Here is a 22,293-nt window from a genome sequence, read left to right as displayed (position 1 = left end):
TCATTTCACCATTTTTTGCCTTGGTTACCTATTATCTTTTGCAGAGAATATAAAGGAAGTTAAAATGAAAACGATGTTGCACCTTAACTCAAACCCAAACGCTCCTTCCAAGGTGTGGGGGGAGGGGAGAGGGCTCTGTGGTGTCAGCTTCCAGGCAGAGAAAGGGTCCTTTTGGACGAGGCTGGGGTCCCTCAGGCCACGCTGAGACGCCGGGGAATTTTCTAATAACTAATAAAAACCGATTTACATCTTCAAATAAGAATCTTCCTTAAGTCATAATCACCAGGCCCGCGAGTTCCAATCAGACAAAGTGGCCAACAGGACGCGCGAGTTGGTAGCCGTGGGCACAGGCCCAAGGCCCCCCGGGGGCTGAGGCCCCTCGGGAGAGTCCTAGTCAGAAATCCTCTTCGGATGCCAGAAACAGCAGGTGCGCTTTACATTTCCGGCTCCAAAACCACCCACAGCTCATGCTGGCAGAATTAATCACAGGAAAGACTCGCTGCCGATCGCTTTATTTTTGATCGATACGAACCAGACGCACGGACAAGTCCCGAGTTCCGAATCCCGAGCCCGGCCGAGTTGCCATCCACCCGGGAAACGACACGCAAGAGACCCGACCACGTTCTCGAGAAGCGCGAGCGCCGGAGAAGCGACTCCTGAGTTTCCGACGCAGGTCGCCCCCCCGAGCTCATTCTCACCGCCCTCCCACTGCACACCCGCGGGGCCGGGGGCTCTGCTCCCCGCCGCGCCCTGGCCACCCCCGACTCTCCGCCCAGCCCCCGCCGGGTCCCGTCCACTCTGCTCCGCGTCTCTCGGCGCCGCACGCTGGAGAGGGGGGCCGGGCGCCTGGCACCCAGCTGGCCCTCCAGGTGGCCCCCGTGCCCGCCGCCCCCACCCCTCGCCGCCCAGGCTGTAATAATGACATCTTCCTTATTTCTCCTGCTACCGTTAGCGAGCGAGCCCAGAACGGCAACAGCCGCTGCCGGGGGAGGCTTGGTTACAGAATCCAGCGCCGGGTAGCGCCTCGCTTAGCAACCGCCCCGAAAAAGCCCCCGCGCTCCGCTCCCACTTGGAGAGCCGGCGGCCACCCTCCCAGCGCGCTCCACCAGCCCCCTGGCCGCCACGGGCGCCGCACCCCGGCTCGAGCGACCCCTCCGGCCTCCCTGCTGCGCGACCCCCGCGACCCCCGCGCGCAGCCCGGGCTCCCGGCGCCTTCCTCGCCTTCCCAGGGGCGGTCGGCGTCCCCCGCCTGCGCCCGGCGGGGGAGGGGGCGCCGTTTGCTGCCTGCCGCCCCCAACCCTCGCGGTGCCCAGCCGGAGCCCGGCGTGCAGCTTCCTCCCGGGTCTCCGCGGGTCCCCCAGGTTGCCTGGCCGAGCTGAGAATGTCAGCCCTCAGAGAAGCCCCGCTCTGCGCCCGTTCCCGCACACCCGGCAGCGCAGGGTGAGGGGACCCAGCGCACAGGCTGCCTCGGGCTCTTCGTCTCCCACCCGGCCGCCCTCTCGGGGTCCCAGCTGTCCGTCCCCCCGGGCCGCCCTCGCCCCCCTCCCCAACCCCCGACGGCTCTCGCGCCCCGAGCCCCGTCCCAGCGCGGTTCCGGCCCCGGCGGCTCGCACCTTCCTCAGCGCAGACATCCTCAGGCACTCCAGTTCAGCAGATGCGGGGCGACATGGCCCGTCCGCCCGTCAGTCCGCCAGTCTCCAGGTCTCCGCCGCTACCGCCGCTCCGACCCGCTGGAGCCCGGCGCACGGTCGCTCCTCACGGCCGGCGCCTGCGCACTGGGCGCCCGGGGAGGCACAGGCGCACGGGGGGGGCGGCCGGCGCGCGGCAGCATCTGGAGAGGGGCCGGGCCCGCGCCTGGGGGAGTGCCAGGCTTCCGCGCCGCGACCCCTGCCCGCGCCTGCCGCCCTGCTGCCCGGCGCGCCTGGCGCACACGGCCGGGGAGCGCGCGCACGGCCCGGCCCGCCAACTGTTGCGCGGGGAGCGGCGGGTCACGCGGGGACGGCGGGGGACCTGAGGCTCCCGAGAGGTCTCCGGGGGCAGCGGCCTCTCGGCTGCGCGCGGAGCAGGTGCTCCGGGCGCTGGAAATTCAGCGAGCGGGTCCGACGGGCATCCCGACACCCGGCACAGCGCGGCCGGTTCGGGAGAGGGAGGAATGGCACGCGGGAGCATGGTGCGAGGGATTCGTGGACGGGGTGAAGTCTCCACACCCAGGATGCTCGTGCGGCGCAGAGGACGCGGAGACGTGTGTATCCTACATGCTGGCCCGAGTGTCGCTGGGCTGCCCCTCTTGCTATCGCGGGCACCTAAACCGGCCCCCACCTTTCCACTCGCGCCCTTCCCTGGAGAGGAACGTACCGCCTGTCTTAGCAGGAAGGAAGGGCCCCCATGGCGTCCCCAGGCCCAGGAGCAGCGTCTCTCTGTTGGTAAACCTGGGGGAGGGGGGTCTGGCCGCCTTCGCGCGTCCGCTCCCAGCAATGCACAGAACGTACCAGCCCAGGGATGAGGAAGGAGAATGGTTCAGTGGAAACCGGGCTCTCACAACCTGCAGCGAACTGGAAAATTTAGCCATGTTGTCCGTATTTGGATAGCCAGGGGGAAGGAAAGTTACCACGGCCTAGCGTGAAGCCGCCGCACGGGTAACCGGAGACCACCTGGCTTCCTTCCCGCTTATGGCAGCGTGTTACCTGACCTTGGGCAAGTCCCGGAGCCCAGGTTTTCATAAGCCTGCAAAAACGAAGCTTACCACTTCTCTAACTGGGCTGTTGTGAAGTTTAAATGAGATTAAACAAACAAACAAACACGTGAAAGCTGCTAAAATGAGAGAAAACACCAAGAAGAAAGTTTATAGGAAAATGGACAGGAATTAGAATAGGAATCAGGAATCCCTTCCCCCTGGAGAAGGGATTGGCAACCCACTCCATTATTCTTGCTTGGAGAATTCCATGGACAGAGGAACCTGGAGAACTACAGTCCATAGGGCTGCAAAGAGTCAGACACGACTGAGCGACAAACACAAACAGAATAGGAATAGAGAATCAGGGGACCAAAATTATTTGGGATGAGACTAACCAATCTTCTGAAATTTTCAAGGTCTAAAGAAAATAAGAGCACTGTCTCCATAATATTTCTTCATATATTTGATCACTCCCCTTAATCAACTACAGCTTATTTTCAGAGCAGAGTTCCAAATGCTGAGGGAGTGGATACAAGATGAACTAAGAAAACCTCCCCACAGTCACATTTCTCGTTAGTTTTTATCTTCCAACTTCTCTCCTCTGTCAAAACCAATGAATTGTATGTTTCAAACCACAACCACAAATCTAAATTCTAGATCAATTTTTTACTTTAAAATATACTTTCCCTTTAGTTCCCCCCTCTCCATATTTGTCCTCATCCTTTTATCTTTTTTAAGTGAATTAATTTTATATTGGAGTATAGTTGATTCACAATGTTGTTTCAAGTGTACAGCAAAGTGATTTAGTTATACATATACATGTATTTATTCTTTTTCATATAGGTTATCACAGAATATTGAACTCCCTCTCTATACAGTAGGTCCTTCATCCTTTCATCTTTAAAAAATTCATTTATTCATTCATGCAAGAGCAAAAACAAAAATAAGAAAAGTGTGCTGAGTGCCCAACATATCCATCCATATGTGAGCACAACAGAGAAGCCTTCTCTGGCCCCTGGAACTTCCAATCACTTTTTAAAAATAACACGTAACATACAATCACAAATTATAATTACTTTTCTAAAGGAAAGTAGAGGGTGCTATTCAATGTTTAAATGGCAACCACGCAGCTCTAAGATGAGAGAAGAACCTTTTGAGGAAATCTTCATTAAGACTTTATCTTCCTCTGGGTTCTCCCACAAGCAGGTCATGGGATCTGGCTTTGGGTGCAGGTAGTTCATTTGGGAGGGTGATGCAGGAAATGAGAAAGGAAGCAGGAAGAGTGAGACAAGGAGCAAAGGAATGTTAATAGGATGTGTTATCAATCTGTCCACCTCTGTGGAGAGTGGGATCTCAATCTGGCTGGGGATCCCCAAAGGCACCACATGGAACGCCCCTCAGAACTGCCTGCCTTCAGTTGAGGCTGGGCATTTTTCCATCTGATTTCCATTTGCCAATAATTGCCGATTGCTCCCCCCACCCCAGTTTCCTTGACTGAGTAAGTCTCACAGCTTCAGAGAAAGACCTGTAGGATTTAAAGGTGAAAGCAAGGGTCTCTGCAGAAGAACCAGCATGCAGTCAGAAAGCCACTTCTACCAGAGCCCTGGAGAAGGAATGGGATTCAGGTAAGAAGAAAGCAGGGCAGGGAAATGCTTTCAGATAGGAGGAAGAGCAGGTGTGATGACCTAGGGGAAGAACAGTCAAAAGGAGCAAGAGAGAAAATAAGAGTGCATCTGGAGAACAAGTCAGTTCAGTTAAGTTCAGTCGCTCAGTCGTGTCCGACTCTTTGCGACCCCATGAATCACAGCATGCCAGGCCTCCCTGTCCATCACCAACTCCCGGAGTTCACTCAGACTCACGTCCATCGAGTCAGTGATGCCATCCAGCCATCTCATCCTCTGTCGTCCCCTTCTCCTCCTGCCCCTAATCCCTCCCAGCATCAGGGTCTTTTCCAGTGAGTCAACTCTACACATGAGGTGGCCAAAGTACTGGAGTTTCAGCTTTAGCATCATTCCTTCCAAAGAAATCCCAGGGCTGATCTCCTTCAGAACGGACTGGTTGGATCTCCCTGCAGTCCAAGGGAGTGTCAAGAGTCTTCTCCAACACCACAGTTAAAAGCATCAATTCTTCGGCTCTCAGCCTTCTTCACAGTCCAACTCTCACATCCATACATGACCACAGGAAAAACCATAGCCTTGACTAGACAGACCTTTGTTGGCAAAGTAATGTCTCTGCTTTTGAATATGCTATCTAGGTTGGTCATAACTTTCCTTCCAAGGAGTAAGCGTCTTTTAATTTCATGGCTGAAATCACCATCTGCAGTGATTTTGGAGCCCAAAAAAATAAAGTCTGACACTGTTTCCACTGTTTCCCCATCTATTTCCCATGAAGTAATGGGACAGGATGCCATGATCTTAGTTTTCTGAATGTTGAGCTTTAAGCCAACTTTTTCACTCTCCACTTTCACTTTCATCAAGAGGCTTTTTAGTCCCTCTTCACTTTCTGCCATAAGGGTGGTGTCATCTGCATATCTGATGTTATTGATATTTCTCCCGGCAATCTTGAGTTTCTTCCAGTCCAGCATTTCTCATGATGTACTCTGCATAGAAGTTAAATAAGCATGGTGACAATATACAGCCTTGACGTACTCCTTTTCCTATTTGGAACCAGTCTGTTGTTCCATGTCCAGTTCTAACTGTTGCTTCCTGACCTGCATACAGATTTCTCAAGAGGCAGGTCAGGTGGTCTGGTATTCCCATCTCTTGAAGAATTTTCCACAGTTTCTTGTGATCCACACAGTCAAAGGCTTTGGCATAGTCAAGAAAGCAGAAATAGATGTTTTTCTGGAACTCTCTTGCTTTTTCCACGATCCAGCAGATGTTGGCAATTTGATCTCTGGTTCCTCTGCCTTTTCTAAAACCAGCTTGAACATCTGGAAATTCACGGTTCATGTATTGCTGAAGCCTGGCTTGGAGAATTTTGAGCATTACTTTACTAGCATGTGAGATAAGTGCAATTGTGCAGTAGTTTGAGAATTCTTTGGCATTGCCTTTCTTTGGGATTGGAATGAAAACTGACCTTTTCCAGTCCTGTGGGCACTGCTGAGTTTTCCAAATTTGGTGGCATATTGAGTGCAGCACTTTCACAGCATCATCTTTCAGGATTTGAAATAGCTCAGCTGGAATTCCATCAAGTCAGGGATGTTCAAAGGACACTTTAAGGACTCTAAGTTGTATCTTATATACAGTGAAATTTGATGTAGGATTTTTAGCAGGGAAATAAGATGTTCTGCATAGAGAATCATGTCATCTGTGGACAAAGTAGTATTTCTCCCTTATCAATTTATATACCTTTTCTTTCCTTTTCATGTCTTACTGCATTACCTAGGATCTCCAGTACAATGTTGAAAGGGGGTGAAAAGGATATCCTTGCCTTGTCCCTGATGGTGGCAGGGTGGCATCTAGTTTTTCACCATTAAGTATGATGTTGTTGTTTTTTTTCAGTTGCTGAGTCATCTCTGACTCTTTGTGAACCCATGGACTACAGCATGCCAGGCTTCTGTGTCGTCCACTGTCTCTCAGAGTTTGTTCAGATTCATGCCCGCTGAGTTGGTGATGCTCTCTAACCATCTCATCCTCTGCTGCCCTCTTCTCCTTTTGCTGTCAATCTTTCCCAGCATCAGTGTCTTTTCCAATGATTGGTCTCTTCATATCAGGTGACCAAAGTCTTACAGCTTCAACTCCAACATCAGTCCTTCCAATGAATATTCAGGGTTGATACTCTTTAGGATTGTCTGGTCTGATTTCCTTGCAGTCCAATGGACTCTCAAGAGTCTTCTCCAGTACCATACCAGTATGATGTTAGCTATAGGTTTTCTGCAGTTGTTGTTTATCAGTTTGAAGAAGTTCCCTTCTCTTCTTAGTTTGGTGACAGTTTTATCATGAATTTTGGATTTTTACTGGATTTTGTCAAATGCTTATTCTGCATCTATTAATATGATCACGTGATTTTTCTTTAGTTTGTCAATGTGATGGATTACATCCACTGACTTTTGAAGCGCAATGAGATTTTTTAAAGGGTAGTTTGGCTGCTGTGAGGAGAAGAGATGGAGGTAGGGTGGGAGTGAGGAAACAAAAGTGGGATTGTGGAGATCAGTTTAAAAATGCCTGGATAAACCGTAGTAAAAGATGATGAAGACATGAACCAGGCAATGTAAGTAATAAATGATGTAGGAAGGACACACTTGCTGTGATTTTTTCAGTGGGTCATGGGGGAGAGACGAGGAGAGGACGCCAATGAATCCCAGGTCTCTGCAGCTGGGTGGGTGGAGCTTCTGGGAGACCACCGAATGGTATGTGGACACTGCCAAGTGTGGGCTAGCTCCGGAATGTGAGGTTCTATGACTTCAGCAAGAGCAGTTACAGTGGCGGGGGACGGAGACACAGCTGGGCAGCAGAGTCAACTGAAGGTGACAAAAGTGGAGACTGACTTTGTGGTCAACTCTTTCGAGACGTCTGGGTGTAAAAGAGATGAAAGGAACAGGGCTGCAGGAAAAGAGATGGTTTCTGGGAAGATCTTGTTGTATGGTTAGAAAGACCAGAGCTGCTTGACACTGCTGGGAAGCTGAGGTAGAGAACAAGGTCACGATGTGAACTAATCAAGGACAGCATTCTGGACATTCCCTTTCTCGTACACCATCTATTGTTAAAGACTTCATTTTTTTAGAGTAGTTTTAGGTTCACAGGAAGATGGAGGGGAAGGTACAGAGATTTCCTATATGCCCTCTTCTGCTACATGTGCACCTTCTCCCCTGCTAAAAACATCCCCACTACATGGTCCATTTATTACAACTAATGAACCTATGTTGACATGTCACTATCACCCAGTCCTAGTTTACACTGGGCTTCATTCTTGGGGTTGTATATTCTGTGGGTTTAGACAAATGAATAGTAATGTTTCCACCATTATAATATCAGACAGAGTAGTCTCACTGCCCTAAAAGTCCTCTCTGTGCCTTCCCTCCCAACCCAATCCCTTGCAACCACTGATCCTTCTACTCTCTCCATAGTTTAATTTTTTCCAAAACGTCATAGAGTTACAATCATATACAATCTGTAGCCTTCTCAGGTTGGCTTCTTTCACTTAGTAATATGCATTTAAGTTTCTTCCATGTCTTTTCACATCTTTTGATAGCTCATTTCTTTCTAGCTGAATAATATACCATTGTCTGGATGCACCTCAGTTTATTTATCCATTCACCTGCTGAAGGACACCTCGGTTGCTTCCAAGTTATGGCAATTATAGATAAAGCTGCTATAAATATCTGTGTGCAGGGTTTTCTGTGCACATAAGTTGCCATCTCATCTGGGAAAATACCGGGGGATGAGATTGATGGATCATAAGAGTATGTTTCATTTTGTAAGAAACCCCCAAACTGTCTTCCAAAGTGGCTGTACCACCAACAATGATGAGAGTTCGTGCTGTTCCACCCCCTTTATGTTGTCAGTGTTTGGATCTGGGCATTCTCGTGGATGAGTAGTGGTGTCTCATTGTTTTAAATTGCAACCCGTGATGACATATATAATGTGGAGCAATACTTTGGCCACCTGATGCGAAGAGCCAACTTATTGGGAAAGACCTTGATGCTGGGAAAGACTGAAGGCAAAACAAGGGTGCAGCAGAGGATGAGATGGTTAGATAGCATCACTGACTCACTGGACATGAGTTTGAGTAAACTTCGGAAAATAGTGAAGGACAGGGAAGCCTGGCGTGCTGCAGTTTGTGGGGTCGCAAAGAGTCGGGCACAACTTAGGGACTGAACAACAACAACCTTCGATATGCTTACTTATCATCTGTCTTTGGTGAGATGTCTGTTAAGGTCTTTGGCCCAGTTTTAAATTGTGTCATTTGTGTTCCATTATTCATTTTCAGTCTCAAACTTAATCAGACCTTTCAGCACATACATTTGGTATGTATGGCAAGTGTATTTTCTAAACAACTCTCTTTCAATTATATGTGTGTATGTATGTGTGTTCTGTCTTTAGGGACCCTCCAGCTGCTGCCCCATCCTGGGTCCAATAGAGCGGTCTGCATCCAGTATCTTGCATTTCTCTCCTGCAGTTAATTTTCTCTACTGAATTCCCAGCAAGCTTCTGCCTCTACCACTTCAACAAAATGACTGTAATCAAGGTCACTGAGAACTTTCACTTCTAAGTCGTTTCAGTCATGTCTGACTCTGTGCGACCCCATAGACGGCAGCCCACCAGGCTCCCCCGTCCCTGGGATTCTCCAGGCAAGAACACTGGAGTGGGTTGCCATTTCCTTCTCCAATGCATGAAAGTGAAAAGTGAAAGGGAAGTCGCTCAGTCGTGTCCGACTCTTGGCGACCCCATGGACTACAGACTACCAGGCTCCTCTATCCGTGGGATTTTCCAGGCCAGTGTACTGGAGTGGGGTGCCATTGCCTTCTCCAGCAATTGTCTGTGATGGGTCCTCAATATCACTTCCGACCACTGATGACATGGCTTGGCTTCAGGACAGTTCACTGTCCTTCCCTACCCCCTGCCCACTCCCTCCTCATCTCCCCACCTTGCAGGAGTTAGAACCCCTCAGAGCTGTACTTGAACCACTTCTCTGTCTACACTCCCCCTTAAAGCTTTAAATGCACCTGGAGCCAACTAGCCCAGCTGTGTATCCCATCCAGGTCCTTTCTGTTTCGTCAAAAATCACTCAACTGCCTGATCCATGCCCACATTCATACATCCAAGGAGCACTCCAAACTGCACGCCACCCAACAGTGACTGCCCCCCACCCCCAGGAGGTTTCTCAAATCCTCGGAACCATTCCAGCCTCCCAGTTTCTAGACCAAAACCTGGAGCCAGGCCACCCCTCTCCTGCCACAGCCACTCTCAGTCAGTCAGAAAACCTCTCTTGCCCTATCTTCACACGTATCCAGATCCAACCACCTCTTCCCACAGCCACCACCCTGGTGTTAACCACCGATGTCCTTCTCACTGCCGTGGACTCGAGGTGCCCCTGCTTTCCCCACAGTCTGCTCTCAGCTCAGTGGCTCAGGCAACTTCTTCAAAGTGGGTGTCAGATAGTTTCACTCCTCTGCTGCAAACCAGCGTATCCTTCCCCTAATCCTTGCACCTACACGACCTTGCTCAGCACTGCCTGCTTTCCTGTCTGAGGGCTCTGTCACCGTCCCTCCTCCCTGGGCTCCTGTCGCACTGGGGCCTGCTGCTCCAGGCCTGGGCTTCTGCTGAGTGCCCTTTGCCTGGACATCGGGAGTTTTGCTCCCTCAAATTACATTCTGGGAGGCCTTCCTGACACCCCTCTCCCCAGTCTGAAACCCCTTCCCTGCTCTTAAGGAGGAACCCCAGCTTCCACAGCAGGGCTCCACACAGACAGGCTTTCAGGAAATAATGTTCTCCAAGAAACGGACTCAAGGAAGAGGAGTAAACTATAAACCAAGGTCCCGGAGTAGGTGAGATGGTTGGACGGAAGCACAAAGCACAAATCTTAACAGTGGGCAGAAGGGATCCGCGCCACAAGGGTCCGGGGTCAGTGGGCGGCCCCCGAGTTTCCTTCTTCCCGGTTTCCTTTCTGCTTTTAGTCCCAGTTTCTTTCGCACCTCAGGGCCCTGGCCCAGTGGGCGCTCAGCGGACCCTTCCTACTGCCCGCATCCCTGTGCAGCGCTGGGACCCAGAATGACACTGCGGGCGGTCACCCAGGAGCACAATCCCGCCCCTCGCTGACCTCCTCCCAATGACCCAGTCCCTGACTCCCCTCCTGCTGACACCCCATACACCTCCCGCTGACGTACCCACCCCCTTCCAGTGACGCTCTTCAGATGAGCCCATAATGCCTCATCCCCTCCCGCAGATTCCTCCGCGGTCCTTATCCGCTTTCCCGGGTTCACGCCCTTCCCTCCGAGCATGCTCAGAGTACTAACGCCCGCGGGCCGTGCCCGGAGCGCGTAAGAGCCAATCCGCAGCCGGTGCGCTACTGATTGGCGTCCAGCGGTAGAGGTTCCGGATCCTGATTGGACAATCCTGCTGTTGTGGGCGGGTCTACAAAGGCGGAGGCCGGAAGTGCAGCAGAGTTGCTCCTGCCTGGGCTGGGATCCCCGGGGTCGTGAGCTTGCCATGGCTGCGCTGCGAAGGCACGGTAGGCGGGGACCGCTTGTGTCGGGGGACCGGTGGCTTTGGGGGAAGGGGACCCGGCGCTGTGGGGAATGGGGAGTCTGAGGCCTCGGGACTGTGGGGACCCGAGGCTGTGGGGACGGGGACTGTGAGGGACGAGGGAGCTGTGAGGACAGGGTCTGTGGGGACCCAGAACTGTGAAGGATGGGGGCTATGGCGTGGGGCGTGGGGGTTGCTGTGGGGATCGGGACCCGGGACTGTGGGGGACAATGGCCGTGAGGACTGGGGCTCTGAGGTACCCGTGACTGTGAGGGATGGGGGCTATGGCGCGGGGTGTGGGGGTTGCTGTCGGGGCCGGGACCCGGGATTGTGAGGATGGGGGCTGTGAGGACAAGGTCTGTGGGGACCCGGGACTGTGGGGATGGGGGCTGTGAGGAACACAAAGCTTTGAGAGGCGGGGAGGGCGTCTGTGAGGACAGGGGCTGTGAGGCCTCGGGACTGCGGGGACGCGAACTGTGAGGATACGGGACTGTGAGGGATGGCGGCTGTAGGAGTCTGGGACCTGAGACTATAGGGGACGGGTGTGAAGACCTGCCCAAACCCCACATTCAGACTCTCAAACCATTTAAGTGCAGGGACCCTCAATTTCTGGGGACTTAACTAGTGTTTATTAAGTGGTGGCTTATTTTTAACCAGCACCAAAGGCAGAATGGGACTTCCTTAGTGTCTCAGACTGTAAAGAATCCACCTGCAGTGCAGGAGACGGAGGTTTGACCCCCGTGCAGGAAGATTCTCTGGAGAAGGGAATGGCAACCCACTCCATTATTTTGCCTAGAGAATTCCATGAACAGAGGACCTTGATGGGCTACAGTCCTTAATGGGGTCCCAAAGAGTCAGACAGGGCAGAGCAGCCAACACTGAAAGGCAGAATGGATACATTTAATTGGCTAACCTGGCACATGCTTTAGAATGAATGTCAGAGATACAGGCAACTTCAGACACTTGAGAAGCTCAGCGAACTTCTCATTACCCTATGTCATCAACATTAAAATTAGAAAAAAGGGAAGATTATGTTTTCCTCAGTTTTATTCAGATATGATCAATACACAGTATTGTATGGCTTTTAGGTGTACAGCATAGTGACATGATGGGCTACATATTACAAAGCCATCACCCAGTAAGCTAACATCCATCACCTCATATAGTTACAAAATCCCTTGTGATAAGTGCTTTTAGGACCTACTTTCTGTCTTAGGAAATATGCCTGTTAGCAGTAATCACCATGCTGTACAAGTACATCCTGGGACTTATTTACTTGTGACTGGAAGCTTGTACCTTTTGACGGTCTTTACCAATTTGTCCCATCCCTCAATCACCTCTGGTAACCATCAGTCTGTTTTCTATATCTATGAGCTCCTTTTTTCTTTCTTTCTTTTTTTTTTTTTTTATAGATTCAACAAATAGTGAGATCTTACAGTATTTGTCTTTCTTTGGCTTATTCCACTTAGTGTAATGCCCTCAAGATTATCTGTGTTATTGGCAATGGCACTTTCCTTCTTTAAGGCTGAATAGTATTCCACATCTTACTCATTCATCCATCCACGGACACGTAGGTTGTTTCCATATCTTGGCTATTGTGAATAACTTCAGTGAACATTGAGGTACATGTGTCTGAATTTTCAAGTTAGTGTTTTCATTTTCTTTGGATAAATACCCAGATCCAAAAGTGGAATTGCATATCGTATCATAGTTTAATTTTTAATTTTGTGAGGATCCTCCAGACTCTTTTCCATAGTGGCTGCACCAATTTTCATTCCCACAAGCAGTGCACAAGGGTTTCCTTTCCTTCACATCCTCACCAACATTTGTTATTTCCTGTCTTCTTTGATGATGGCCATTCTGACAGGTGTGAGGTGATATCTCGTGTTTTGATTTCAATTTCCCTGATGATTAGTGATCTTGAGCATCTTTTCTGTGTACCTGTTGACCACCTGTATGTCTTCTTTGGAGAAATGTCTGCTCAGTTTCTCTGTCCATTTTTTACTCAGATTATTTGGGGCCTTTTTGCTACTGAATTGCATGGTTCTTAATATATTTTAGATATTAGCCCCTATCAGATTTATAGTGTGCAAATATTTTCTCCCCTTCAGTAGGTTGCCTTTTCATTTGTTGGTGGTTTTGTTTTGCAGAAGCTTTTTAGTTTCTTTTGTTTTTACTGTTGTTGTCTTTGCTTTTGGTGTCAAATCAAAAAAAAAAAAAATCTTCACTAAGACTCCTGTTGTCAAAGAACTTTCTCCCTGTGTTTTCTTCTAGGAGTTGTGTGGTTTCAAGTAAAGGTGAAGGTTTTGGATATGTTTCTCATTTTACTTGGATTAGTTCAGGCCATGATTATTTTCTTTCCTTCTCTCCATTAAAACAGATGCTGTGTTTTTGCCCTTTGAAAGGAAAAGCCCAGTGGCAACTATAGTTAATATTTACATAAAATAAGGAAACTAATTTCTCTGTAAGGCAGAATATGGAGAAAAGTAGATAGCATTCCCAGTCTGCTTCCTCTGTAGGAGAACACTGCACCTCAGTAACAGTACTGGAGTAGAAGGAACAGGGTCTCCTCTATCTTCCAACTGGGATGTGGCAACGTTCTGAGTTGCCTTCAAGTGTCCCCTCAGCCTGCCCTGCCAGATCCCTTGCATCGTGTCTTGGTGACAAAACAAGAACAGTGTTTGCTCTCCGCACAAAATGATCACAGCCTTACGTGCATTTAAAATGTTTCAGAATGGCTAATGGCATAGTAATTGCTGCTAAAAAACTGTGAGGAAAAATTTTGGACAGAGTTTGAAATATTTTTAAGTGTTAAAGTTTTGTGAGAAACTGAGTGTTTAGTGTATGTCTACTGCTTAGATGGGGAAGCCACCTCAGATTGGTCATGGCGTAGGATTCCAGTTATGTTCCATTTGAATACTATTTATAGTCTTATTTTGAGAACTAGTTTCCTCTTAATTAATATTTCAGAAAGCTTGCCAACTCTTGCTTAATCTTAGCTAATTGTTTTTCCATTTATAATTCTATGATGAAACTCATTAAGAAACTATCATTGAATTTGCATATATATTGAGCTTCTCTTTCTTGTGAATTGATACAATACTATTATCAATGTATTCCTTTATTCCTAGGCAGCCTTTTCATATTACAGGACAAAAAACCCATATTGAATATTGTGGTGGAAAAAGCTATAGAGAGGTTGGCAGATAAATATTACTTTACTGAAAATAGGAAATTGAAAATACTGTTTAAGGTTCCAAGAAGTACCTTAAACTTAAGAAAATTTAAAGTGTCTCTTAAGCTATACAGATATCAGGTGGAAAAGGGAATCATCTGAGTCACTGTTTACTGAGGTTGGGGAACTCTTCCTTTTCTTTATGATTTTCTTGGTGTGTGTTTGTTTTGGAAGATTTTCTCTACCAAGCCAGGCTATAGTTGGGAGGCTGTGATCAAACTGGCCACTGGGAAAGTTCAATGAAATTCCATTTCTGATCTTATTTTCAGAAGTAGTTATTCATTTATATATGATTTCAAAAAGCCTGCCAACTCTCATTTTAAGTTCTAGATAATCACTTTTCCATTAGATAATCACTTTTAAAAGGTATGTTATAAACCTGTTTGTTCTGGTAGCTTTCTTTCATAATGAAATATCTAGAAATCACATTTTTAAAGTTATTTGTTAATACTTAGGGTCTTCTTTATTTTTGTGTAATTTCTATAAATATGTGGCCCCATCAGTTTTACTGCTTTCCATTTAACATCCACCCTTGAAAATACAGTTTTTTGGCTAATTTTTTTCCTCATGTCTCCAGATTAGCTCTACACATGTTTTTTTGTCCTCTGAGAATTGTGCTTTTCTGAGAGACAGTGGTTCATAGGGATGATATGGCAAGAGAATCACAAATGAATCAATATCATTTCTATTACCAGAAAGCTCTCCAGTATAAATGTAGTAAAAAGAAATGTGTAGTTTTACATCCATGTTAAATAAAGTATGAACGTAGATGTGAACATAGATGTTGAGGGAAATGTGTGTTACTTTACCATCAAAGTGAACTTTTTTAAGGAAAAGGAAAATATTTTTGATGTTGATGGGGTAACTTACTGGCCTCAAAGTTCAAGAGGGTTTTTTTTTTAAACGCATAGTTTTCATTTTCCTTTGTCTTGTTTCAGAGTGGAACGCTATGGAAGAAAAAGTTCTATTTCCGTTGTTTTTGTTTTTATGAGAGCCTTTTCTAATAGAAAATATATTCACCCAGATCCCCTGATGAGGAGGCTTTCCCCTCTGGGAGGAGTGCTGGGAACCAAGTCCCTCAGGCAGGGGCCTGTTAGACCCTCCTTCCTAAGACCACCGCGAAGGAGGCCTAATAACTTGAAATACTGCCACTAACACCTCTGTTAAACATGGAGCAGACCCCTGCCTTTTTTTACCCCCAGCTGTTAGATTCTAAACATGTAGCTGTGTGAAAGAGGTCAGAATTGAATTACCACCAGCAATCAAGCCATCTATTTCCTTTTGAGGTACATGTATTCACAGTCCTTCCCAGGTATCTAATTTCCAAAGAAGACTTGACTGAAGATTTATTTTTCTTTGTCTTATGTCTTTAGCTTGAAACAGCAAGTGTGGATGACAGTCCTCTCTGAAAATCATATCAAAATGGCTTGATTCCCCTGTGACACAGAGACTTGATCTCTCTGTTTGGTATTCCATCCTATTAACTTCAGACGAGATGGTTTTCTCCATGGTGACCTTTTGCTGTGTCTCTTGTGTCCCAACTCCAGGCGCCCATCTGCGTAGTGATTGTACTCATCTCCTGCAGGCATCCATGTCCGTTCTGCTTTTTTATATTCTACTGATTACTTTTTGACAGATACCAGAGTTTCAAGTTAGAACCTGCTCCTGCTGCTGGGAGAGGGGGTAGGGGCACAGCAGGAGGACGAGGTGTGAGGAGGGAGGAGCAGGCAGGTCACTGGGTCCCTGTGGTGACACAGAGCTGCCTTCCTGAACCTGAGCACCCAGCTCTTTTTTGTTTGTTTTTGAGCACAATGTAAATTAAGCACAAAAAAGACTTTTAACACCTAAATTGATTTTTAGGGCTACATTTGCAGTAGGCAACACACACAAACACCGATACACACAGTCACAAGGTGCATTTCAACAAACCAAAGGTGACAGATGCTTTTTAAAAATGATGCTTTACTGTGTGCCAGTACCCTGAAAAAAGTAACCTCTCATTTCTGTTCTGCTTTTGACTTGAATCCCTACATAGCTGTGGCCAGAAGTCCCTATCTGTAGTAAACTGGTAGGCAGTTCACATGCACCCATGTCCTTCATAGCCCTAGAGGCTCCAAGAAGTTAGAGTCCAGTGGCTGCACATTTCTTTTGGTATAAAATATTAATAGCTAGTGATTTCTATTTAAGTAAACTATGAGCTCCTTCTGTGACTGCACTGGAGCGACCCCATCCTCCGTCTGAAAAGCAGATGAGCTGGTGGGGGGTGGGGGTGGGGGCAGGTCCTCGCTGACAGCTTGTTTTCTTTAGAGGACAACGTTCATGCATTGAGTGGTCTTATTCTCTGTGTTGTGAATAAGAAGTGAAATTCACTGAGGACTCCTCCAGCAGTATTAGCTGGTAGAAAGTATTACTTTGTTTGTTTCGCATGGCTCTTTTAAAGTTGATTTTGGAAAATTAAAATCATTATTTTTTAAAAGACTATGCTTTAAATTGTGACAACTGAAAGTATTTAGACATGTGTTGTTGTTTTGTCACTAAGTCATGTCTGACTGTTTGCAACCCCATGGACTGTAGCCCACCAGGCTCCTCTGTCTATGGGATTTCCCAGGCAGGAATACTGGAGCAGGGTGCTATTTCCTCCTCCAGGGGATCTTCCTAACCAAAGGATCTAACCCTTGTCTCCTGCATTGGCAGGTAGGTTCTTTACCTTTGAGCCACCTGGGAAGCCTGTATGAGACATGTATATTTATCAGCTTCCAGAGCCAGCTGTGAGGCAAGCCTGAAGCCGTCAGACCCCACCCAAGTCAGAGACCCAGAGACTGGCCCCGGGACCTTAGCCCTGGAGCTCCCAGCCTGGGCTCTGGGCTGAGTCTTGTCCCTGAGGAAGGACCACATATCCTGAACCTGCTGCAGGCCTGGGCCCACCCCCACACCCCAGGGTCATGCAGAGACACCAAAAGGCAGTGAGTGGAGACCAGAGGGCCTCAAGACCTACTTTGCAGACAGGCCGCCAGCTAGGTCATAGATACAGTGTGTGCAGGTGACACGCTGAATTCAGGGACAGTGCCGCAGCCACACAGCCCGTGTCTCCGCCCATGGCCGGCCTGCTATGTGCCGCGCCCTTGCCACTGTCAGGGCACCAGTGGAAGCAAAATTGTCAGGTGACTGGTTCATCTCAGTGTTTCCTGGTGGTCGTGCCGGTTTCTCCCTGGGATTGCGGTGTATCTTGGTTCCTTCAGGCTGTGTGGTGTTCCGCAGTGGATGCACGCGCTGCTTGGTGATGACCCATGTCTGGTTTTCCTGTAGTGTAGTCATGTGTTCACACACATGTGTGTGCAGAGCTCAGCTGTGACCTCAGCGGGATGCCTGCATCAGCTGCTGCCAGCCCAGGTGGCTCTCGGGCTCCAAGTGTCCCCAAGTTCATTTTAGAGCAGGATGACTGGTTAGGGTTTTGTCAGCTGCTTTTGGTTCTCCCAGAAATTGCACCCGGTTTTCTGGAGTAGAAGTTTTTCCCCTCTGCTATTTAAGGAAATGCACGTGACCATTCAGTTTCTATTGGAAACTTGGAACCTGCCCTTTGGACAGGTCTTGGAGTGCTGGCCTAATGGAACAGACCGCCTCCCTGTGACCCAGGTGCTGCCCTGGCCGTCCGCAGTGGCCTGGGGAACATGCTCACAGGCCTGTGCTGCCCAACCTGGCAGAGCTGGGAGGCAGGGCCTCCGCGTGGCCGGGGAAATGAGGGCATCCCCGCGAGGACTGGCTTCTTCCTGCAGGGGCTCCCGGGGGTGGGCAGACGGGTGACACCAGGACCCTATGCTCCCCCCAGGCGCCTGGCTGAACACCACCTGGGCTTGAGTAGCTTTCTCAGGAGGCCTGTTGTGTTTTTAGACCCAAATTGTGTGTTTTCCAACTAGCACCAATTGGAGGGGCTTATTTCTGCAGTGAGGGCCATCTGCGCACAGGGTGAAAGGAGGAGCGGTCTATGCCATTAGGCTTGTGCTCCCTCTGGGGGACAGGAGCCTGCCCTCCATGACCCACAGGGGGCTCAGCGGCCCCGTCACACGTGACCTCTCACTTCCCCCTCCTCACATCACCGCCTCCTCAATGGCCCTAATGTCTGTCCCCCACTTTGTCGTCTGAATACCTCAAGCCTGTCTCCAGAGTCCTGCTCTTGGTTTCTGCCCCATGGTACTTGGTCACTAGAGCAGTTTTCTCTCTCTCTCTCTGTTGATTTGTTTCTAAATTTAATGAGGTTAAAACAGATTACCTGATGGCTCAGACAGTAAAGAATCCACCTGCAATGCAGGAGACCTGGATTTGATCCAGATCCCCTGGAAAAGGGAATGGCTACCCACTCCAGTATTCTTGCCTGGAGAATTCCTTGGACTGAAGAGCCTGGCGGGCTATAGTCCATGGAGTCACAGAGAGTCTACCACGACTGAGCAACTTTCACTTCATTTCACTTCAAAACAGATTCACTGGATTAACCTTTCCCCTCATCTTTCTTGGCTGCTCTTTTGAGATTGTCCCTGCTCGTTGTTCACACTTAAATCAGGACAGAAATGTTTATTCACTGTGGCAGCGCTTCCCCTCCAGTCAGGGCAGAGAGTGCCCTGAGATAAGCCAAGTGAAGAATCTGCATCCTTGTAGGCACTGTGCCAACTATGCTGTCCCTGTGGGGGCCCCAGAGGGGGCCCTGGGTCTGCCCAGCCTGTCTGCTATGAACTGGCATGGACCCAGCCTCTCCAGGGCTGCTCTGCAGCCCAGGACCACAAACCAGGGTCTGAAAACAGCTCATAGTCAACCAGCGACGAGGTGGAGGAAGAACAGAACTGTGAGCCCACGTGCCCCACCAGTTCCCAGCCTCACCTTGCCCACCTGTGCTCACACCTGTGGGGGTACCTAGTGCAAACACAGTGCTGGGGGGCCTTTGATGCCTACAGTGCTGGGGGTCCTGTGATTGGGTCAGTAGTGGGGGTGCTGTGATGGACAGTGCTGGGGGGGTGACCCTCATGGGGACAGTGCTGGGGGTCTTGTAGGCACCACCCTTTTTGTGTCCTGTGGAGGGGCAGTCACTTAGCCCTGAGATGGTGATGTCATGATATGTCTTGTTTTATATAAAATTCATTTGCAATTTAAATAAAACTTCAATCAGTAATACTTTCCTTTCTTTTGCAAATTGATTGCTTCTGCAGTGTTTGTTGGAAAAGTACTGAAGAAACTTTATCCTGAGGTTTCACACGGCCAAGAAAAGAAGGCCCCTGTGACTCCAGCCTCCAGAAACCCACCTGAGAAAGGGGCTCCTGAGAGAGAGAAGGGCCAGAGTGTCCCTCCTGAGACAGGTGAGCGCTGTTTCCCTGATGAGTGAATGCTGGTCTCAGGCCACTGTGGCACCATCACGGGCGCAACGGGGTCATTCTGCTCAGACTTTTTGGGGATGGTTACTTCACTTGTGAGGGAAGAAGTGCCCCCAGCTGGGGACAGGGTCAGGTTCATCACTGTTGTTGGGTTCAACTCCATGCTGTTCCTGGGTGCAGTGACTGGGCCCTGCTGCCCCAGGACCGCTGCCCACAGTGTTCGTGCCGCTGTTCTGCCGGAGAGCCAGAGGTATAGGAGGGACTCTCAGCCTCTCAGCCCTGGAGTCACACTCGAGCATAGTGGCTGCTGTTTACTGTGCTTTTCCCTTTCAAAGACAGTCCTGTCCTGGGCTGAACTGTACCCTCTACAATTTATGTGTTGATGTCCTGACCCCAGAACCTCAGGATGTTGACCATGTTTGGAGATGGAGTGAAATGAGACCTTTAGGGTGGGTCCTAATCTAGGGCGACTGGTGAGATAGGAAGAGATCAGGACCCAGACACATACAGCAAGACGACCATATGAGTTTTCTTTCCTTTTCTAACCTGACGGTTTTAACAGTGATTATTCACTAATGAGCTTTCCAGGTGGCTCAGTGGTAAAGAATCCACCTGCCAATGCAGGAGATGCAGGTTCAGTCTCTGGGTTGGGAATATTCCCTAGAAGAGGAAATGGCAATCCACTCCAGTATTCTGGAGAAACCCATGGACAGAGGAGCCTGGCGGGCTATAGTCCTCGGGGTCACAAAGAGTCAGACACAACCGAGGACACAGACAGACACATTCATTAGTGCAATAATTTGGGCAGTGTCTTTCAGAAGCTCCAGGTCGGATCACATCATTTCAGCAGGCAGTTGTTGTTCATTGTGAAGGCCCATGTGAGCCACGCTGTAATGGCTGGTGCCAGCAGCTGTGTGGTCCCGTTGGAGGCTAGGACAGGGTCCGGGGAGAGGTTGCATGGCCAGCGTGGTGCCGCGGCCGGGAGAGATGTGAGGGCGCTGCAGGTGGGATTCAGCTGTGGTCTTGGTGTTTGTCCACCTGTGTGCTTCTCAGACCACAGACCCTGCAAGTGGTGCTTGCTATCTGAGTCATAGCCTCTGTGTACCCCGCGCAAGGTACACTGGTCACCTACCATGGCCTAAACTTGGGTGGGAGGGGGCGGGGGAGCAGTGAGAAGGATACGGTGTGGCTAGGATGGTCTCATTAGGTCCTGGGGGGCATCTAGTCCCTCTGTTTCTGGACACCCTGCCTTTCCTCCCCTTGCAGAGTACCCTCTGGCCTCAAGGATCCTTGGATTGGGGGTTGAGGGCAGAGTCTGGTGGGTAGGATCCCCCACCCTTCCTCACGGCTTCAGGCAATGAGTAGAGGAGGCATTTCTGGGAGTTTTTGTTTTTGTTACAGATGCAAATGAGCCTAACTTATTTGCCTTCCTGAAAACTCCATGCAATGTACAGCAGCAACATATTTTTTAAAAGATAAAATTCATTTAATCTAAAGTTTACCATAACCATTTCAAAATGCACAATTCAGTGATTGTTAATATACTTAACTATGTTGTATAAGGATACCAGTAACTCCAGAACATTCTTATCACCCCAAAAGAAACCCATATCCATTACAGTTATCCCCAGTCATGCCTCCCTATTTTTTTGTTTCTTTAATTTATTTTATAATTGGAGGAAAATTGCTTTACAATGTTGAGTTGATTTCCACTGTACAACAGTGAGAATCAGCCATAATTGTACATACATTCTGCCCCACCCCCTCAGTATTCTGGCCTGGAGAATTCCATGGGCTGTATAGTCCATGGAGTTGCAAAGAGTCGGATATGATTGAGTGACTTTCACTTTCACTTTTCACTTTTGCCTCCCTCATGAGCCTCCCTCCCCTCCACCCATCCCAGGCTGGGGTCCCTGTGTTGTATAGTAACTTCTCATCAGCTATCTTTTTTATACATGATAGTGTATATAATGCTGATGCTACATTCTCCGTTTGTCCCACTCCTTCTGCCGAAAGCCACAGTTCTAAACGACACATGTACCCCATTGTTCATTGCAGCCTGATTTACGATAACCAGGATATGGAAGCAACCTAGATATTCATCTACAGATGAACGGATAAAGTTGTGGTATATAAGTACAATAGAATATTACTCAGCCATAAAAAAGAACGAATTTTAGTCAGTTCTATTGTGGTGAATAAACACAGCCTGTTATACAGAGTGAAGAAAGTCAGGAAGAGAAAAACAAGTATCATATATTAACACACATATATGGAATTTAGAAAAATGGTATTGATGAACCTATTTGTAGAGCAGGAATGGAGTCTCAGATGTTTAGAAGAGACCTGGCTACTTTCTGTCTCTTCAGATTTGTGTATTCTGGACATTTTGTGAGTGGAATTGCATAGTAGGTGACCTTTTGTGTCTGACTTCTGTCAGTTCAGTTCAGTCTCTCAGTCATGTCTGACTCTTTGTGACCCCATGGAGTGCAGCACACCAGGACTCCCTGTTCATCACCAACTCCCAGAGTTTACTCAAACTCATGTCCATTGAGTCGGTGATGCCATCCAAAAATCTCATCCTCTGTCATCCCCTTCTCCTCCCGCCTTCCATCTTTCCCAGCATCAGGGTCTTTGCAAATGAGTCAGCACTTCACATCAGGTGGCCAAAGTATTGGAGTTTCAACTTCAACATCAGTCCTTCCAATGAATATTCAGGACTGATTTCCTTTAGGATGTACTGGTTGGATCTCCTTGCAATCCAAGGGACTCTCAAGAGTCTTCTCCAATACCATGGTTCAAAAGCATCAATTCTTCGGCACTCAGCTTTCTTTATAGTCC

The 22,293-nt window shown here is 48.7% G+C and overlaps 1 protein-coding gene across 2 annotated transcripts in view; it reads left to right on the top strand.

Annotated features, from left to right (window-relative positions):
* Positions 1-314: 314 nt before the first annotated feature.
* Positions 315-22,293, top strand: part of ERICH1 (glutamate rich 1) — a 46,644-nt gene continuing 24,665 nt past the window's right edge. Inside the window, exons 1-2 of one of the 2 annotated variants that reach the window (XM_059882208.1) lie at positions 315-427; positions 19,291-19,437. In XM_059882208.1, coding sequence (XP_059738191.1) covers positions 412-427; positions 19,291-19,437 — 163 coding nt within the window. In that variant the 5' untranslated portion in view covers positions 315-411. Of the gene's footprint in view, positions 428-10,798; positions 10,847-19,290; positions 19,438-22,293 lie in introns of those variants that run through there. The other variant, NM_001256561.1, reaches the window with a different exon arrangement.

The sequence above is a fragment of the Bos taurus genome, chromosome 27 (assembly GCF_002263795.3).
Source record: "Bos taurus isolate L1 Dominette 01449 registration number 42190680 breed Hereford chromosome 27, ARS-UCD2.0, whole genome shotgun sequence".
NCBI lineage: Eukaryota > Metazoa > Chordata > Mammalia > Artiodactyla > Bovidae > Bos > Bos taurus.
This window is presented reverse-complemented; position numbering and strand designations above follow the sequence as displayed.